Source organism: Polypterus senegalus, chromosome 12 (assembly GCF_016835505.1).
Source record: "Polypterus senegalus isolate Bchr_013 chromosome 12, ASM1683550v1, whole genome shotgun sequence".
Taxonomy (NCBI): Eukaryota; Metazoa; Chordata; class Cladistia; order Polypteriformes; family Polypteridae; genus Polypterus; species Polypterus senegalus.
This window is the reverse complement of record NC_053165.1, coordinates 129,472,661-129,493,562: the sequence shown is the minus strand read 5'-3', so window position 1 is coordinate 129,493,562 and position 20,902 is coordinate 129,472,661. Positions and strand designations below refer to the sequence as shown.

At 36.0% G+C, this 20,902-nt stretch overlaps 1 protein-coding gene across 2 annotated transcripts in view; it reads right to left on the bottom strand.

The window, feature by feature from the left end:
- scaper (S-phase cyclin A-associated protein in the ER) overlaps nucleotides 1-20,902 on the bottom strand; it is a 641,491-nt gene that overhangs the window by 574,452 nt on the left and 46,137 nt on the right. The window contains exon 3 of one of the 2 annotated variants that reach the window (XM_039773420.1): nucleotides 6,315-6,394. In XM_039773420.1, the coding sequence (XP_039629354.1) occupies nucleotides 6,315-6,394 (80 nt within the window). The remainder of the gene's footprint in view (nucleotides 1-6,314; nucleotides 6,395-20,902) is intronic. The other variant, XM_039773421.1, reaches the window with a different exon arrangement.

The following is a 20,902-nucleotide window of genomic DNA, read 5'->3' as shown; positions in this document are numbered from 1 at the left end:
CAATTATCTAAACTATACTAAGAAATAAATTGAACAACTATTTGTATGAAAGTAATATACTAATAATATCCTACATCATTTCATTCTTGGAATAATAAGACTGTTATACTTTGTTGAACAAGCAACTGGAGAACACAAAAGCAAAACATATGATATAACTTGGACTTTAAAAAAACCTTTGATATGGTTATGCATTGAAGAATAATTCTGAAACTAGAAGCCACGGTCATTAGAGCTTACTTAACAAAAAATACTGTATATGTCAGGTTGCTTAATTGGCTAGTGAAAGAATACCCTCAGGGATCTGTCCTCAGACAGCTGCTCTTTTAACTTGTATTAAATTTAACTCTTATATAGTAAGTAAACTTATGAAACTAGCATATAAAAGTCTGAATAACAGACGACAACTTGTAGGATTAAAAAAACATTAAAACCCAAGTAAAAACATGGATAACAAAAGGTTAATGTAGTGAAGTGCAAAATGCTTTTCCAAGTAATCTCTGAAAAGGATTTTGGGGTTAACATCGATAAAGCATTGTGATTTGCCTAAGCAATGCTCAGAAGTAGCTAGTAAGGCAAACAAAATATTAGACATTAAATTATAAAAACCATTTGTTATAAAGACTAGACTTTGCATCGAAAATGTGCAGGTGAGACCACTGCTGGAGTACTAAATGCAGTTTTCTTCATCATACTACAAAAATATTTATTTCTAAGAGATGCAAATTATGATTTTCTAGCATTTGAAGCTTTAATGTATATCTTTGTTTACAGAACCAAGTAAACATGGAAGCTGAAAACCATAAAATCAATTGAAATGTTACTGAATTTCTAATGTTAGACGACATAGCATCTTCAGTGTCTTTTTTGGCTATTTAACTTGTACCATGGCCACTCCCCTGCATATGGCAGGAAATGTCTTACAGGTGATTTTATGTCTCGACTGCCTTCACCATTAACAACAGAAGAAAATTTTGCCACTGTGGGGCAAGTTTTAATAAAGCTCAACAATGTGGGAGCTAACACACACCACAGGGATTAGTTATGGGATAGGTGAATCAGTTCTTCTTGAATAATAAAACATGAGAAATGTCCATATACACTGAATCCCCAGAATATTGACTCTTGAAAAGAAAAAGTTGCAAGAAGAATCTTGAGTTAGGGAATTCATGTTGAAAGAAATTTAAGACACATTTCACAACTTGGAATGAAACTTCGATACATCAAGTACGCCCCAAAGTTCAAACTATGAATGGGTCAAAAGAATCATGATATTTCTCAAGCACCAAAGTCATTTCAAGGTCCAAGCCACAGCTGACAAAATTATGTACACAATTTTTGATGTTAACAGTATAGTTCATAATTGTGTAATGCCTGAAAAGGCCCACATATCTGATCAAGATAAAACTGATTCATAATCTGAGGCAGTCCATCATACTAGAGCACTGAGGAAAACCATTGTTCTACTTCACTACAATGTCTCTAATCACACTACATGTGTTGCAAAGGCTGTCCTATGAAACTGTGGATATGATATAATGAGATGCTACATCCTAATCTGTACATTTAACAACCTCAGTGGTGCATACTGTACCAATTATAAAGACAGAAAGTCAGTTTCAAAAGAGCAGTTTCACAATCAAGAAAAAAATGTTGGAGTGGCATATAAAAGACCTGTGACTGTTATAACAAGTATGTTAATGTCCATGGCTATTACACTGAACAATCAAACTTTTGTTTTTTCCTCTTACTAGGTCATACTCAAAACATTTTGCCCACCATTCAATGAATCATATACTTAAGGAGAAAATTTTAAACTAAGAAAAGTGAACTTAAAACAGGACGGAGAAAGTAATTCAGCAGTAAATAAAGGGTTGTGATAATCTGCAAAAAAATACTAAATCACATAAACCAAAGAAGAAACCTTGACAATTTTTAAATCGATGTCTAGATGAGATGGAACAGCTTAGCTATTAGCTAGCCAAACAAGCTTAACTGATTAAATTATCTCCTGTCAGTGGTTAAACATAGGCTCTTACATAACTCACATCTAATACTTATGAGAGCTGTCAGACTGAATTTTGCTATGTGCTTATAATTCAAATGTATTTAAAACAAGGTCTTATTAGAAGGCAAAAGCTGACATTCCATAGTAATTTTTTTTTTCCCCTGCAGTAATTTTGGTATCGAGTTACACCAAAAACACAACACAAAGCTGTGGTATTTTACTTATCTGTATTTGCACTTCTATGCCACAGTCAGCCTTTATGCAATTTTGAATAGTTGGGTCATTATCTTCATTGTACTTTGGGACAGTTTTTCTCTCCCCATCCCCAATTACCCCATTCCACTGCTCTGTACTTTGATCAACAAGTATACTCAGAGCAGTTTTTCCAAAATAGTTAAACAAGTCTACCTTCAATCTGCCTGATTCTGGCTTATTCTTCCACTTCTCTTTCTATTCTCAACCGATCACAATCTTACTATCTATCCCCTGTTCCTATTGATCTTTAACCACTCTGCTAGTTTGCTACGAATTATTGCCACTTATCTTTCACCCCTGACACTCAACTAACCTTAGAAAGGTGCTCTGCACCTTCACAAAAGTGTGTGCCTCCTGGGCACCACCACAATCTTGCTTTCCATAGTCCACAGCTGTCCATTCAGTAGCAAGACATGGCACAATAAGTTTATACTGCATGACACTAGCTGAGTGCTACAAAAGCAACATTGTCATAAACGCTTCATGCCTTGCAGATGCACCATGAGAAAAAAAAAAAGGTAAAATTATTAATAATAATGTAGAGAGGCACAAACTGGTCAAATGCATTTGAACTTCTTTTCGTGGCCGATTATATGGGTTACTGTCCTGACAAACATTTACGTACCCAGTCATCAAATACTAGAATGAAGACAAGATGGTGGTGTTGATGCCTCCTTTTTATAGGGAGCGCCAACTTGGGATTTTGATAAAATTTTTATTTAAAATACCAGTTGTACAAGCACTGGTAGGATTTTTTTTTGCCGCTGCTGCTTGTTCTTACTGTAGCTGTTACCATCATAATAACGTATTACAAAAAGCTTGTACAAATGAGCATGTAATGCTCAGAATCATTAACCAAAGTTCAAATACTTACGGTACTTTTTTAATTTCAATATCTAAACCTCATTGCTTGGCTAATTTGACAGCCCTAATTCTTTTATTCCTACCCAACTTGGAGCTGAGAGCATAGGAACTGTGTCTGAAAATAGCATTCATACGAATGAAAAGTGAGTGGACCATAGGTGTGGTTGTAAATGTTTGAAAGGAGGGCGAAACTTGACAAAATCTCCTTTTATAATAGAGAGAATGAACATACATACATGCATACATGTATACATGCATACATGAATGGGGGCTTCGCTTGCCCACACCTGGATTTGGTTATCCGTTTTATACAATTTAAACAGATTGTTATATTTATGTATATTGTTACATACTCTTTCGATTCTATGTTGCATCGCTTCTCCGTGACCATAAATGTACACCTGACTGAATTGTGGTCTTTTATTTCTGACCCCGATTGGACCTGCGATGTTTTCAATTCCACTTGGTCCGGGGGAAATTAATACTTTCCTTATTTTCCGAATTTGTACATAGAACATTATTGTTCTTTTGTGCATTTTTTTTTTCCCTCCAATGCTTTTGTGTCTCTTTTCGACGCACTGCTCTTTCTTCTTCACTTAATCGTTGACGTACCTTCTAGAAAGTATAACATTTTTAAGAGCTGCGAGCACATGAAGTGCGTCTGCCAAAAGCATTCTAACAACTGAGAGGTTAGATGTCCGTGATCTTGTTTTAAATTGTTTGTAAGTAGGGCGGGATGTGCAAAAGTCACCGTCTCGCGGTTCTTGCTTCCAAAGGATGTAAAGTCTAGTCTCGCAGGATGTCAAAGTGTCTTTCCGAGAAGGTCACGTCTCAACCCAAGGTTTTCTTTAGATCAATCGATAGATAGATATTCACACTTCATACACTTTGTTTTTCAGAGTTACGATGATAGTGTATGTGTCAATGTAAGCCTGAAAGAAGTGGCAGCTATGTTCAAGAAAATATGAACTGTAAAATATGCATTTAAAGTAAATAGGGTGTCACACTCTGTTAGATGAGCTTCCATTAAGAAAGCTGATAAAGAGCCAAAGGTGATTAAAATTTCAGTACTAAGAACACCCGAATCAACAAATCTGCCTACCACCAGCAGACGTACAGATGAGGCTGCACAAAATTCAACATTTGACTCCACATGTAAATGAATAACTAAATAAATTTAAAATACTACCTAACTGTAATTTAAATATGTCATGACAAAGTAGCCACAGTGTTTTAACACATTGCGTATCCATGGAACATAATACTTGTCTAAACTCGATTTGCTGTTTTGTCATATAGTAATTCAATAGTTAAAATGACATAAAGATACTGTAGCAGATGGAGGCACTTCTCAAATGTGTGGAGCCTATTAGCCAAGGTGGTCTACCTGCATGTTTCTCTTTGTCTATTTGTTTGTTTCACTATTGCAGCGCTAATTAAAACATGCAAATTAAATTATTACGTTTCAGTTACCTTGTGCTACTGAGATCCTGAACGGAAAACAGCAATTTCAGCTTTTCATTTTCTCTCAGCATGAAGTCTTATGTTCATTATCTTTTGCTCTCCCTGAAACCCCGGTGGTGGTTTTAAATGCAGAAACTGGAGAAACTGGCAATGTGTGCTGTACGAAGCCTTTGCAGCGCAGGATTTTGCTGCTATTCATTACACACTTTTAACAGGTTGGCACCAGTCGTAAATTCTCATTTGAGAATCATGTCAAGCACTACCAGACTACTTATGCCCTAGCTGACCAACTTGTCACTATAATTATATATGTACATATTTTTAAATTATTTTATATATTTTACAGTTATATACAGTACATACAAAAACACATGCGAATTAAATATTATCAGCAAATTAAAAAGTATGCAAGGTTAATTTTGTTTTTACTATTACCAATAAATTAATAGACAATTCAGGTAAATATTTAAAATGTATGCAAGACATAATAAAAGTATAAAACATTTTACTTTTATTAAATAAAAATGTATAAGACATTAGATTTTTGTGCAGTAGCATTTTACTTTATATTAGAAAAATCTAATATAATAATTGACCTAATTATTAAATTAAAGAAGCCAATAAAATGAACAAACAGTAACTAGAATAAAAATAAATAAATTTACAAAAGATATCAAGCAGCAAATTTGGGAATGTAACATTATCTAAAGCACAAAGACTAAGGCAATGCTGGTTAATGGAAAGGTCATTTGGAGTCCCAAGATACCAGCCAGCAATGACATGGCTCGTTTGTCACAGTTCAATAACTACCACTCAGGGGATAGGCCGTCAGCTTCAAGGATCAGACACTGACTACACATCTGATTTCTGGCATTTCACTCTCCATTTGCTACTTAAAAATGGGTCACCAAAAACCTTCTTGTTATTAGCTCTTTATGCATCATATATACATGAAGTATGTCTTTAACCAGATATACTTTGTGGGTATATGTAATATAAATGTCTTATTTTGAATCTTTTTTGTTGATATTGCACCATCTTTCATTTAACAGATGACACAATAGAATGATTTCTTCAAAAGGTACTGTATTAGGGCAATTTAATACAAATTTCACACTAATTTGTATTAAATCATGTAGCAATATTTTCTCCACATTTCATCGATACAGCTATGTATCCCTCATGGACTCATACTCATAATTTTCTGGCAGGATTTAACAGAAAAATGCAATGCTGTCTTTTGAGAACAATATGGCAATTTTCTTTTATTTTCTGGCAAATAAAAAACTTTACTTCATATTACTGGAGGAAACTAATCATACCTAATTGCTGCATAGGAAAGAGCTACAAGTCACTTGCTCTCCTTCATAATAGGATAGTCTCCGATTTCAAAAAGCACAAACAAAGCAAGAAAAAATGTGTGGAAGGATGCATCTTTTATATAACAATAAAACTTTAAAAGAGCTACATAAATAAATCATTACTATTACTCTCTCTGGGACATGGTAAATAATGTTAATAGAAATGTGCCAAACAGCTGGTATAAAGAATTATAAACCTGAATTCTGATTGGGTGCACAAAGCAATTAGGGAAAAAAGGGCCAAAATCATCATTTACAAAAGGAAATTCCATTCTGAAAATGTAAGTACTAAACAATACTTATATTGTAACTCGTAAATAATAGAAACAAACTTCTTTCATATACTGAATTAATTAATTTACCTGCTTTTTGTTTCTGTGTAGTCCTGAAGTCAGCCGCTGGGACCTTGTGTTGCCAGAAGACTGAGATTTGGATTTTCCTGCTGAAGACAAAACCAGAAAAAAAAGAAAATGTAAACACAGTGTAAGTATTTTATTTTTTCCTGCTGCATTTAAAAAGCATTGTCTCCACCGAAATGTACAGTAATTCCAATATAGTGTCCTCTTTTTTCTTTCTTTATTCATCTAATTTCTCAAGATTATTTCAAAAACTGGGTGACTTGGAAGCACAGTAGTTACAATTCTGCCACCCTATAATCTCAACATGCTGGGTTTAAATCCTGTGCCCAGTTTGTAAGGAGATAGCACTTTCTCTCTGGATTCGGCCTGGGGTACTCCAGTTTTCCTCCCACACCCAAAAGACTTGTGCATTAGGTTGCCTGGCAATGTGTTTTTCTGTTTGTGAGGGTGTATACAAGTAAGCTCTGTGATGTGCTGGTCCCCATCTTATACCTGATGCTACCAGGATAAGTTCTGGGCCACCACCACCCTGAGGCATATTACATACCTTGAGAAACTAATTCCACATGCTGTTATATTAAAAAAGGCATACGAAAACAACTTTAAACTGGCTGTTTACCACAGAACATGGATATATGCAAGTGTGAAGTGTCTCTTTTGATGGCCCACCAGGGAACGCTCCTGTTTAGTGGAAAATACTGCCAAAATACTATAGGTTTCTCTAGTGAAATAAACAGAATGAGAAAATGGAGGGGCTCTTTTTATCATTTGAGAAAAGTACATTATCGAAGAAGTCTTTTACTTGTAAATATTTTATCATGTATATTACTAGAAAATTACAGCAAGCTGTTACATATTTAACTAAAGTAACTTACTGTACAGTCATCACCAGTTTTTCAAGGTTAAATTGCTTAAAAGTGATGAGGCATCTGAAACCATTATGGTTACATTACATTTATTTGTAAATCTTTGCTCACTATGATTGCTGGTGGGTTTATCTAGCGGCTATAATTAGATACAAGATACATTTTTACAGTTAAGATAACAAGATAACCAAAAATCTCTTGGTTCCTGCCATCAGAGAAGTACACTGAAGTATCACTATGGTATTTCCAATAGAAGCCAAGTATGATGTCAGTTAACACAGAGATAACACGTAAATGTCAAATTCATTTATGGAGGGCAACTGTGGCTTTCTGAAAAAAGCTAATTCCTTAATTAGAAGCTAATTGTTGCTACAGAAAAACAAACTATTGTTGACAGGTTCATGCTTAATTTTAGGCAAATATTTTTTTCCACTCTTGAACAGCTGTATGGTGTTCATCATGAAGTTTCCATCTTAAAAATATATCTGGGAAGAAACTGAGGAGGGGAAAAGGTGGAGGACTGAAAACTAGTATTTGCTGCAGTCCACAAATCATTTGGATGAAATTCTTAGAAAAACTATGCAATACTGTATACTGTAAAACTGACCTGACTTGGCAGAATGAAGCTACAGAACAACATAAAAAGAGTCTTTATCTGTAGGGACCGACTAGTTAAGAAATTGGGTTGGAATAAAAATATGCAGCTGCTGTGGATCTCCATAACTAAAGTTGAAAACACCTGCAGTGACGAAAACAATTTGGCAGGAGATCTAGTCCTGTAAATGTTATCTGGGATAGGGGGGCAAAAAAAATTCCTGGTCTCTAAAACAAGCCAATGGATTTTATCTTTGAAAGGCCACAATGGACATATTCAGCTAAGACTGAATGGCAAAAAGTAAAAGATTTACAGTGAAGTGGAAAGCAGTGTGTAGTAGGTGGCCAAGGTGACAGTGTCCTGTATTAGGTCAAAATAGCATTCAGGTGGTTGGAGTCCAATTAATATTCTGTGAGTGCTAACACCCCAGCAAAAAAGGACTTGAAAAATCCTCATTATCCCATTCACAAAAGAAGCTGTGCTAATCTTGCCTTTTATTGTCTGCAATACCTTTCTACCATCAGGCAGTTCCAAACAGAAGTGTTATATATTTTAGTGATAATCTGTGCTTTAATACTTTCCATGAGTCCACACGAGGGCCTACACAGCTTATATAAATGTCAGGTGACAAAGATAGCAGTTAAGCAAAGAAAACTACGGACATCATAAGTATGCCGTGTCAGAGTTATTGCCTTACTCGATATACAGTAGTACAGTTTCCACAAGCTGCATATTCTTATGTGCAATATAATTCCCTGAATAGTGGTTAAAATACAATAATAATGAATGCTTTATTTTATTCAGGTTTACACGTCAACTACACGCCATTATTTATTTTGAAATATTTCTAATAATCATAGACAATTTGCTAGTGGTGATAAAATATGCAAAACCCTGTTTTACTTCCAGCCAGAAGATCTCAAAATGCACCTTGATTTTTGCTTAAAGCAATGGGGAATTTAGTTATATTTTTCATCGAAGGGACATGCTTAGGACTGTTAAATTAATCAAGAAATTAGTGCTCAAAATATACTGGCTAGTCTTGTAAAAAAAGAATTAAGGGTGGTGCATTTAGAAAACAAGATTATCAAAACATTTTTGGTAACACCAACAAATGAATTTTGCCATAATATTTATAACTTTAATAATAAACTATAAACAGGATTTGATGTAGATGTGACTAAACTAAAGCCACACTAAAAAACACATTTTAAGGTTTTAAGTGTTATTAATGCATTTACATCTTTAACATCCTTCACTCTTGACAAAGCAAAATTGCAAGAAATCAGCAAATGTAATCTTTTATCTCCAGTTACTGATGCTTGCGACTTGTATCCAAACTGGTTATCTCATCTATCAACAGACATAAAACATGCTAAATAAATGCAGCTAATCTGACAAATACTATCTGCTCAATGGTTATTATACACCAAATGAGTAAGTGAGGCAGCCCATCACTACATGCAGATTTAAAGCTATAATTGTGCTGAATTTACAAACGGAAAACCCTCAGTCCCCCTGTTACCAATGTTCTTGTGGGATGGAGAACATTGATCTTTTCAAACACCAGACCATTTTGTGTATTGATTTTGTACTATTTGACCATGTAACCTGACCGCTGACAGCCCATTCAGAGGATTCACTTTCCTAATAATCAATATCTGCCCCCATTATAAATCCAGCCTTTAACAGTGGAGCAGCTGATAAGTCCTTGATGGAAAAGACAACACACAAGACATACTTATCAATAAAACTAATTCAGAAATTAGATAAATAACAAATAAAGAATATATAACACAAATTCAAGAGACGATTCATTTTCAAACACTGTGACATTCCATTGTAAAACAAACTGATATCTACTTGCAAGTGTATCCCAGCTTCAGAATTTTAGGCTTGATTCCCTAGTAGCCTTCATAAGCATATGCTTTAATATACTGCAGGTTGAAATCAATCAGTATGCTACAAATTATTATTATAAAAGTGTATGCTTTCAAAATAATAATAAAAAAAAAAAGAAAACTAACATTAAGCATCTAAGTTAGAAAAATGCAACTTCTGCTCCCTATTTCCAATTTAATGCAAACGTTTGTTGAAATTCTTCACTTTGAATGACAGAAGATCAGAGTGGTTTTCCTCCACACAATTATGATACCAATCATTTATTTTTTTTATCCAAAAAAGCTCTATTCATCACTGTTATATTGGTCTATTAAACAATTTTGATAAACCACATTCAGGAATACTAGGACTATGAAATTACACCAAAGCAGAGTTTACTTTTCATTATAACAATGAAGTTTCATATTTTCAAAATCCCTGAGAACATGCTAGAGTGGTTTTGTTAATTAATTGGACACAACACTTTGCTTTTTAAAGTTTTCTTGTGCTCTTTCATTTTGGAAATGTTTGTGTAATTTCTTGTGTAGTTCTATTTTTTTTATCCCAATTCCAAACCTTGTATGACCTATTTACATCTTAGCATGTACATTTATTTTATTCATATCATTCTTTAAATTAAATTCATCCACTCTTTAATACTATTCAAACTACCCCAAATTTCTCACCTAAATTTTCCTTTCCTTTATCTCTTACCTCCCAGTCCCTTCCTCTATCCTATTTATGTGAATGCCTCACACTTCTAATTAGTGATCCCTCGCTATATTGCACTTCGAATTTCGCGGCTTCACTCCATCTCGGATTTTAAATGTAAGCATATCTAAATATATATCACGGATTTTTCGCGGGTTCGCGGATTTCTTCTGACAATGGGTCTTTTAATTTATGGTACATGCTTCCTCAGTTGGTTTGCTCAGTTGATTTTATACAAGGGATGCTATTGGTGGATGGCTGAGAAGCTACCCAATCAGAGCACTTATTACATATTAAATAAAACTCCTCAATGATATATGATGTGCTTCCCACGCAGTGCTTCGCATACTTGAAAGCCCAAACAGCACATATTGATTTTTGATTGTTTGCTTTTTCTCTCTCTCACTCGGTCATTCTCTGCTCCTGACGGAGGGGGTGTAAGCAGAAGGGCTGTCCGGACACCTGCCTAGAGGATATGGACGCTCCTCTAAAAATGCTGAAAGACTACCTTCACATTGCTCCCTTCCTTGCAGCTGCTTTCTCCGGAGTTGCTTCGCACACTTAAAAGCCCGAACAGCCCTATTGATTTTTGATTGTTTGCTTTTCTTAGTGAGCGCTCTCTCTCTTTGACATTCTCTGCTCCGGACGTGCACTCCTTTGAAGAGAAAGATATGTTTGCATTCTTTTAATTGTGGGACGGAACTTTCATCTCTGTCATGTCTTGGAGCGCAGTTTAAACTTTTGACTAAAGGGTGTTATTTCATGTCTAGAGGGCTCTAATAATGTTAAAAAACATTTCTAAGGTGGTAAACAGGTTTTCTATGCTCTAACTGTGAAAATATTCGATTTATAAATAAAGAATCCTACTTTGCGGAAATTCATTTATCGCGGTAGAGTCTGGAACAGATTAACCGCGATAAACGAGGGTTTACTCTAGTTTCTTTCATAGAGAGGAAACAGAGACACAGACACTAGTAACAAAGCACACTATTACCACAAGAAGAAAAGCATTATATATATATAAAATATAAAAAACACAACAACAACCTGAAAGTGAAATTGTGTGAACAGATTTTTTAACATTTCACTTTGGGAGCTTATTAGGGCCTGCCACACATCTGCGAGTAGGAGGCAGCTAAAGGGCTTAAGTAATGGTAATACCACATCTGATCAGGGGGCGGAGGGATGCACCGATGGTCTTTCTCAGTTCCCTGCAGACCTTTCCAGAGAAATCCAGCCAGCGTCTGTCACCTCCAAAGACCTAACTTCTGGTTCCAGGCCCTTCGATGAGGTCACTTCTGGTTACGATGACGCCACTTCCGATTCCTGTCCCTTAGACGATGACACTTCCTATACGGGCATTTAAAGCCGCCATCTTACCACCAAGGAATCAGTTATGTTTTGGACTCATTCTTGTGAACAACTCTGTTATTTTCAAAAGCTTTTTGCAGCCAGGGATATTATACGAATGGCTGCCCCAAACATTTTCATGATGTCTGGTCTGTGTTTATATCACAGGCCATATCCACACTACTAACTTTTAATTTACTCGTAAAAACAGTGTTTTTAAATGTTAATGATTTTAGCCACACTAGTGTTTTGAAAGTATTCACACTAGAATGACCAGAAACGCATATGATGTAGCTGTTTGTCTATACTGGGCATGAATGCTTCTGAAGGTAATCAACACAAGCGCCTTGGAAAGCAACCCCTCTATGTCCGCTATGTTGGAACATGGTTTTCCTCCATGAAGGGTGAATAATGAGGGAATAATACTTTTTAATTAGAAAGATCCAACAAGGGAAACGCTGTGTAATAAGCACAACAAATCAGAGCACAATTAGAATCTGAATTCCAAAAGTCTACTTTCTCCACCTATCCGCTTTGCAATGACTGCCCAGCATATACAGCTCAAGAAAGCATTTTCAGAAGTCTGCATTTTCAGGGTTTAAAAATGCTGAGGTAGTTTGGATGAAAGGCAAAAGCTGAGACTACTGTCTGAATTTTAAAATGAAAACACAGTAGACTAGGAGTACATTCACACTACAACAAATTGTTTGTATTTGAGATAAAATTAGTCAAAGTACTGATTGGTAGTGATGGTTTATTTACTATAGTTACCTACTATATGCCTTATAATCCATAGCCTTTGTTTTTATGTATTACTAATTATTTTGTTTGCTTCTTAACCGTGTTATTATTAAAGAAAATTAAAATCAATAAAAAAAGCATTTAATTAATCTGCATAACAATGAAACTAAAACCTAACTAAAATAACATTTAAACAGGTGAAAATAAAAATCTGTTCTTTCAATTATTTTCAATAAACCAATTTTTGGTAGTCTGTTAACGAATGTTCCTTCAGGGATGCGCATGTGTAGCAACGTCTTTTTAAATTTGAATGCATGAAAATTTCCAATAACACACAATGAAGCAAGTCAGGAAAATCCCCCAGGGAAAGTTGGAATAGAAACTCCATTGGCAAATCCTTTTAAAAATTGACGCTAAAGTGACCCAGTTAGTTTGGCTTCTGTTCACTCATCATAATAGTGCTGGGCGGTATGACCAAAATTCTATATCACGGTATTTTTCAAAATTATACTGGTTTCACAGTATTCAATGGTATTTTTCTTCCCCATGCATGAGTGGATGTTAACCACATTTTCCACTGCAATTACTGCAGTAGACTGGCTAAGAATAACCTGTTCCAGTGTCATGAGCATTGTACATTGTACAAAAAAAACATTTTAATGTGCACACAAGTATTAATACAGGTTTGCATGGCCACATAAAGTGATAGTTATCAAGGGGGTGGCACTAATGAAGAGAAGGAATCACATTGCATGAAAGATGCAGTCAAAATGTAGAACCTTTTTATTGAACAAATTTTGCAAACAACTTAAACTATAATTTTGACAACATATTTTCAACCATCCAAAGAGGCATTTAGACTTAATAAAATATCCAGAGGTGCTTGTCAAAAGTTTATTGCACTGAACATGTCTTAGAAAAGAAATAAATAGTAAATAGTTTTTGTAAACCAACTACACTTTCTGTTATTGTTAGCAATCTCTGTCCACTGACATGTTAAAGTGACTTTTTAAACAATTTTACCATCATTAAACTGCATAATATATAAACTAATAAATAAAAACAATAAAATAATAGTATTATTACTGATAGTTGCACTATTACTTCAAGACTTCAAGCCCACGTGCATTACACATTATTCATCAAATAAAAATAAAAGAAAATAAAACAAGTGAAACTTGGAGATGACAGCTTTACAAACTGAACCTTCATTTAGGCAAACTGCATTAATATGGACCTTGCTTCAAGCTAAGCTATATACATAACTAATAAAACTGCAACTTGCATTTATAATGCTATTTGTGGTATAGCCCTGCGGAAGCATATTAGGGTCACGGTGAAGAAAAAAAATACGGACATAAGGAAGAAAAAAAAACAAACAAACTATATGTCGAGAATAAAGTCGACATGTTGACTTTATTCTCAACATTTCCACTTTCTGCTTTAATGACAAAATAAACTATGAGAATAATGTCGTAAACTAAACTTTATCCTTAAATCAATGTTTAATTTACTAGATTTTCTCAAACCCCATCATAAGTTAATGTAGCACATTAAATGCTTTGTGTTAAGTGTTCCCTGACCCAGTTGCTAATCACTACGCTTCTTAAACTGACTTCCTCCGCACTAAGAGGAGGCGCAGGCAGGGATCACTGCACAGAATACATTCACTTCATGATATTCCTGCTCTCTGAAAATTTAGAATGCCAAGATATATACTTGATATCATTTTCAGGATGAAATGCATTAAAGCAGGTATTAAACATGCACGGTAGTGAGGCAGTAGTGCTGCTCCCTCACAGTAAGGCGTCCCCAGGTGTATGTTCAGTGTAGAGAACTTTATGGCAGGTGTGACAAGGCTCCAAAAAACTGGATGTATGAATGGGTATCGCACAGGTTTAACTTAAATATTGTGTAAATGTTGGGTTTGTGATCTGGTGGTCGGAGACACGAACACAGAATTCAATGGATGTTCTTCTGAGCGGGTTCTCTTTGTTGCATGCGTGCTGTCTGATGTACCAAAACCCCAGTTCCTATCCTTCCTTTTTCTTTGTCTACATAACCAATCACCACATGATAAACGTCTTTGTGAAATTAAAACTAGTTATAAAACTTAGCCCATGGAGTGTTCAGCACTTAAAAAAAATTTTCATTATACATGTTTAATTATGCCATCCATTCAGGGTTGCACCCATCCCAACAAGCACTGTGTGCGAGGCAAGAGCAAACCCTGAACGAGTCGCCAGCACATCGCAGGGTGAATACGAGCAGTACATACACTAGCAGTGTTAATATAGCATAACAAAACCCCATATCCTACATGACTTTGAAAGGAAACTGAAGCACGCAGAGTAAACCACCAGAAAAACATGCAAATTCAAGGCAGGGTACACACGAGACACCCTTGCTGCAAGGCAGCAGTGCAACCTTCACGCCACCGTGCTCCCACATGATTAATACATGCTTTAATGCATTTCATCATGAAAATTATATCAAGTATTTATCTTAGCATTCTAAATGTTCAGAGAGCAGGAATATCATGAAGTGAATGTATTCTGTGCGGCGATCACTGCCGGTGCCTCCTCAGTACAAGAGGAAGTCAATTTAAGAAGCACGTACAGATTTAACATGGCTCGGGGAACACTTAACACAAAGCATTTAATGTGCTATATAACTTACGACAGGGTTTGAGAAAATCTAGTAAATTAAATATTCATTTTACGATTAAGTTTAGTTTACGATGTTGTACTTTAATGACAAATTACGAGGATAAAGTCAACATATCGACTTTAATCTTGACATAAACAGTGAGAATAAAGTAGAAATGTCGAGAATAAAGTTAACATGTTGTCACACTATTACACAGTACCCAGGTACATTACACTATATTGAAAAAAAATAAAACAAGTGCAGTATTATCCAGTAGTATAAAAACAGTATTTACACATTTGAAAATAATGCACATAGGACCTTTTAAAACTAAAGTATCTCCAGGCAACGGACATGACTCCGTTTTTTCAGCAAAAGTTCTTCTGTGTCATCATTTTCAACTTTTTCGTCAGCTACACCTTCAGTTTCAGAGTGTTCTCTGTCCATTTTCACCTACACTACTGCATGTACTCCGTTGCATGCCTATTTAGCGGTATAGCAGTGAAAAAGAGCCCCTGTGCAGCACCTCTGTGATTAACGGTATAGCAGTGAAAAAGGCCTCCCCCAACCGGTATAAACCGGTATACTGCCCAGCACTACATCATAAAACTGTTTTTGAATCACAGAAAAGAAAAGCTCAATACCCAGTGATCATATAGCTGTATCATTGGAAGAAGACAGCCCTAAAGCTTGTTCCAAGTTCAAGCCATTGAATGAGAAAAGAATCCAAGAGATTGCAGTTTAGGGTGTGTAACCACAAGGGAGCACCAGAGAGTCCCAAACCACAGACACAGTAAAGCACCACACATTATTAGGATCAAATAAAAGCTTTTTATTCTCTCTAGGCACTTCTTCCCAATCTTCTCTTCTATAAATCAGCCACAATAATACAATACATGAATAATAAAGTACAATTCTTCCTCCTTCTCTACTCCAGTTGAGTGTTGTCAGCTGACTCATCCATGTGTGGCAGCAGACTCCCTTTTATGCAGGACATGGGAGTGTTTCCAGTGCCACATCATATTTCCAGGAAACACTTGTGGGCCATAAGAAAAGTATTAAGGTCCTACCATGCAAGGGATTGAATAACTTCTGATCCCCAGCTATTGCTAGTCCATCAATTTTTTCCTGCCAGCTAGACAAAGTTATTTCTCCATTCCGTCAGCAAATATGCTTTTCTGGTCACTGTGGCCTTCCAACCAGAAAATGTATATTTTCCCGTCTCACCTGGGATGCTTATTCTCCCCTGGAGAATCCGTCAAGCTGACAAAATTCACTTTTTCTTTGGAAAAACTATACTATTACTATTATTACTCACAGTGATAAAATAAAGTTTAACTGATTGAATGCAGCATAACAGTAAAAGGCAGTTTCTGTAAACACTAGTGTGCGAAGTGTGTTAAACAGTACTAAATGGGATATGGAGATCAATTTAGCTTTTACCTTCCTTTCTGTTGGTAGATTTTTTTTTGAAGGTGGGTAAATGCAGTTTAAAAGTGCAACATTTTCTTGTATTATTTTTGTCTTTTATGAGAACAAACATTTTTATGTCTGGTTTTAAATTTCTGTCTTGCAGCCAGAATGCTATCAGATTAGGCTTTGGTAGACTAGGCATATTCTGTCATGAAAAGAAAAATGAAATGTTTCTGGCTGGTAGCCATCGTTACAAGCTCAGCTTTTTGATGCAAAAACAAATACAAGAGTTCTGATTTGTAGAAATTTTAAATCAGCTTTGAGTGACTGTTAATAGTCTAGTTGTATGCAATATGCTATTAAAAATGTATATGGTTAAGTGTTCTGCACATTTTCTTTTTGGATATTTTGTTAAGTTTTAAGGCTTTCCATCACATTAGGACTCCGGTACCCTTAAAATCCATTACAAAGCACAAGAATGGGCTAGTCATTTTTTTTTTTTTTAATTCATAAAATATGCTTCATTTTATAACACAATTTCATGTAGCAAATTAATATTTATCATGATGTTGAAGAAATAACTGACTTGAAAATTATTGAACTTACTCTTTAAGAAAAACTATGCTGCTATTGTATTATGACCTTTAAGAAGTACTGGCCAATCTGCAATATATTTCTAGGTTTAAAGTTTAAAACTGCCTAATTAATTCTTCAAATATGTATTCCAACTTTTTTCAAAATTTTTATTTATTTTTTTTAAATTAACCAAATGAGACAAAAATTTTGCTCTGCATAACTGCTTTACCAGTTTCTCACAAATTCATATTTGGAATATCTTGAAAGTAACTAGTTCCCTTAAATGGTGACACATATGTTAAAAGAAAATGGGCAAATGCAGGCTGTCTAAGGAAGCATGCATCAAAATGCCATCTAGTCAATGATTACTTGGTAAATCCTCATGAAAAGCATGAAAATGAGGCATGGTCACTTATTAAGGCAGAATGTATTTTTGGTGTAGTATACAGTATCCTTATACTGTATATAATTTGATTCTATCCGTATGTATGGTGTTCCCGTCAGTACCTCGTATGTATGGTGTTCGCGCCAATACAATTTAGAACCATGCAATGGGACTCTGCCTCTGTAGTTAAAACATAGCGTGGCAAACGCGGATGCAGTATTGCATGATTGGCTAAGAATGTTCGATAGCTTCAGTGATGCCGCTGGACGGCCGAGTATGGGAAGTCAGTGTTGGTTTGGTGGGGCGTACTTTCCAGGACTAACATCGTCAGCTGACTTAACCCCTTCGACAGCTCTGGAACCACAAGTAATTTAGAATGTATCGACATTTGCTTGGTATGTCGAAATATATCTTTGGGCAGTTCGGCAGTCATTGTTTAAATTTTAGCCGATCTCAGATCTAAAATGATCATGCCAACATAATTATTACTCCGACTCTGATTAGAGTCGTAAAATACGGTTTGTTTTTAAAATTTGTTTGCCGAAACATATCAAATGAAGTGCGCCGAAGAGATGAGTTCACGTCTCACAGCCCTGTTTAAATAGGAAGCTCTTCATTACATCGCCCAAAAAGGTCTATTTTAAGAACAAATCAGTGCCATGATAACAAAATCATTTTATAGACTTAAAAAAACAAAATTCTTTGCAGAGAAAGTATGGATTTCACAAACGTAGAATTTGTAGCCCGATTTGATTGGGCTCTCAGTCGCTAGTTACATATACAGTAATTCAATTTTTCAGAAGAAAAAAAAAAACAAACAAATTAGTATAAAGTTTACAAATACATGAACAATGTGTATTCTTTTTTGATGCATTCTTACCGTGCCAGAATTTCATGACATTTTAACTTTTTCAAAAAACATTTTGTTACGCCTTAACTCTTTACAATGTTCCTTTTATATGCATACATTATGTGTATTGTTTCCAAATGAATACCTTAAATACAATAGTTAATCTGAATTTACAATTATCATTGAGATACAATTCCCTCTACCAATCTCTATTATGTAAAACACATGTGAATGATTATCAATACTGCTTTATATCTTCAGTTCCTACCTTCTAAGATTGCTATAATAACCTGAATTGCTGGTGCCTTGTTTTTCATTCATCTGTCCTTCTGCCACAATAATTAGTCCCAAGGTGATAAATTTGTGTCACACTAGTGTTTGTGGGCATTAAATAGAATCCACTTCTATTAACCAGACAGTTTTATTTTTGTGAATGTAAAGTTGTCCATCTACACAACGGCTACTCATAGCAATTAATGCATATTTCCTTTTTACCATAAAATTTATTTACCACCAGAAAACGATTTAAGTTTTTTCAGAATTTATAGTGGATAAAGGTTTATTTATACTAGCGTTTCTCAATTAAGAATCCTCATGACTCAAAGCGCGGCGACCCTCTTGGTGAACTGAGCACAAACATTAAGAGGGGGGTTGAGGGGGGTTGGGGGTGGGGGGAGGGAATTGGACAGGGTCCCAATAGATAAATTGAGCAGAAGCATCAGAGCAGGAAGAGGGGGATTGGGTCCCCCATAGATGACTTGTGCACGAATGTCAGTGCAAAGGGAAGTGGGGTAGGGTTTGTCTGGAATACCAAAATACTACTATAAAAACAAATTGCAAAGGGCAAACCATAGGTGAAGTCAAAACAAAAAAATTACCAGGAGTTGTTACCAAAAGTACGAAAATGTATCCAGAATCAAAACAATACGACTATTAAATGAATTGCGGTGAAAAGCTATTAACAGGAATACCTCATGCCATGGGTTCAAGATTAACACTGCACAACATTTAAATCCATAAAATCAGACAGAGAGCCAAAGTGTTGCCATGAGTTTTATACAGGAGCCAACATAACCTGACAAATTGTGCCTCTTGGAAGGCATTCCTCAGCAACAGTACAGAGCATCTTGGGAGCTCGCCTCCAAAATGCTAAGACTCTAAAATAGTAGTACAGTAGACCCCCGCGAAGTCGCAGTTCAGAGTTCACAGCCTCAGTCATTCATGGATTTTTCCTTAGAACCTATCTAATAATTGTTAGAGGAAACCGCAAATATCTTCCATAATTTTTATGCCTTTTTTCGTGGCGATACTGTACTGTAGAGAGAACAGGAAGCAACTGTAGAGGAAAACACAGCTTGGGATGGTGAAAGTAGCAAATATAATTTGAAACTGCAACTCCCAGCAGTCCCTGCAGTGGCTCCGATTGGTCTTCTGCCAAGTGTGCTGGGGCTGTTGTGGTCAAAGGATGTCAGAGCAGCTTTTAAGAAGGGGGCGGGTGACCAAAAGCAAAAAAAAAGTTTTTGTAATTTGTGTTTCAAGTTCCTGTCTGTCTGCCTGCCTTCTGTTGGGTTATCAGTACTTATTCGTTTCGTGGTTGGCGTCTGGATTGTCTGCCATCTGCCTGTGTACTGTACATGAGGATTGTATGTGAATTCATGGCCATCCTGCGAAGAAAGGAGTGCTCTTGAACTCGTCCACCCACCTTTACCATTTCAGAAACTTTTTACATTCCCATTCAACGTGCGGATCTTTGGACTATCTATTTTCATCATTACATTTCGTCTGTTGGCATTTTTTAATGATTAACTGTGTTTTGTTTGTGCTTTGTTGTATTTAATGTGTATTCACCGTAAGGGGAACATGGTGGTATCGTTGTTTTCATTTATTTCATTTATTTTCTTTACATTCTTTATTTGCTATTTGATTACCGGTTTGCTTTGTTTTTGTCTCCATTTGTGAGTGCATCCGGGTCGGGCCAAGGCTGGGTGCGTCCCTGGAATATCCTCCATAAAAATAAATAAACCACCATCTTCGACAGTGCGAACCTTACGGGCACCGGACTGCTACAGTGTTATTCATTTCTCCTTGCTGCCGATTGACTGTGATGCATCTCCAGCCGAGTGTTCTAGCGTTTTCCGTTTTGTTCCTCTTAACACTTAAACCACCACAACCGGCTATAGTCGTTTCCCAGTGCCATTTGCGAGCCCACAGGAGCTGATCAGTCAGTGCCGTACATTCGTTGAGCAGCCAGCTCATGGCCCCTAACCACAGCCATCGAGCTGCAGTGTATTACAGTATATGGACAAAAATAGGTTCCAGTTATGACCATTATGCGTAGAATTTCGAAATGAAACCTGCCCAACTTTTGTAAGTAAACTGTAAGGAATGAGCCTGCCAAATTTCAGCCTTCTACCTACACGGGAAGTTGGAGAATTAGTGACGTTGGAAAGTTCAATATGGCGGCTGACAGTGGCATCATACCACCAAAATAAGTACGTACATCGGTTTTGGTTAGCACAGGGAAGCCGCCTACCAAATTTCGTGAAGATGGGTCCATAAATAAGAAAGTTCAAC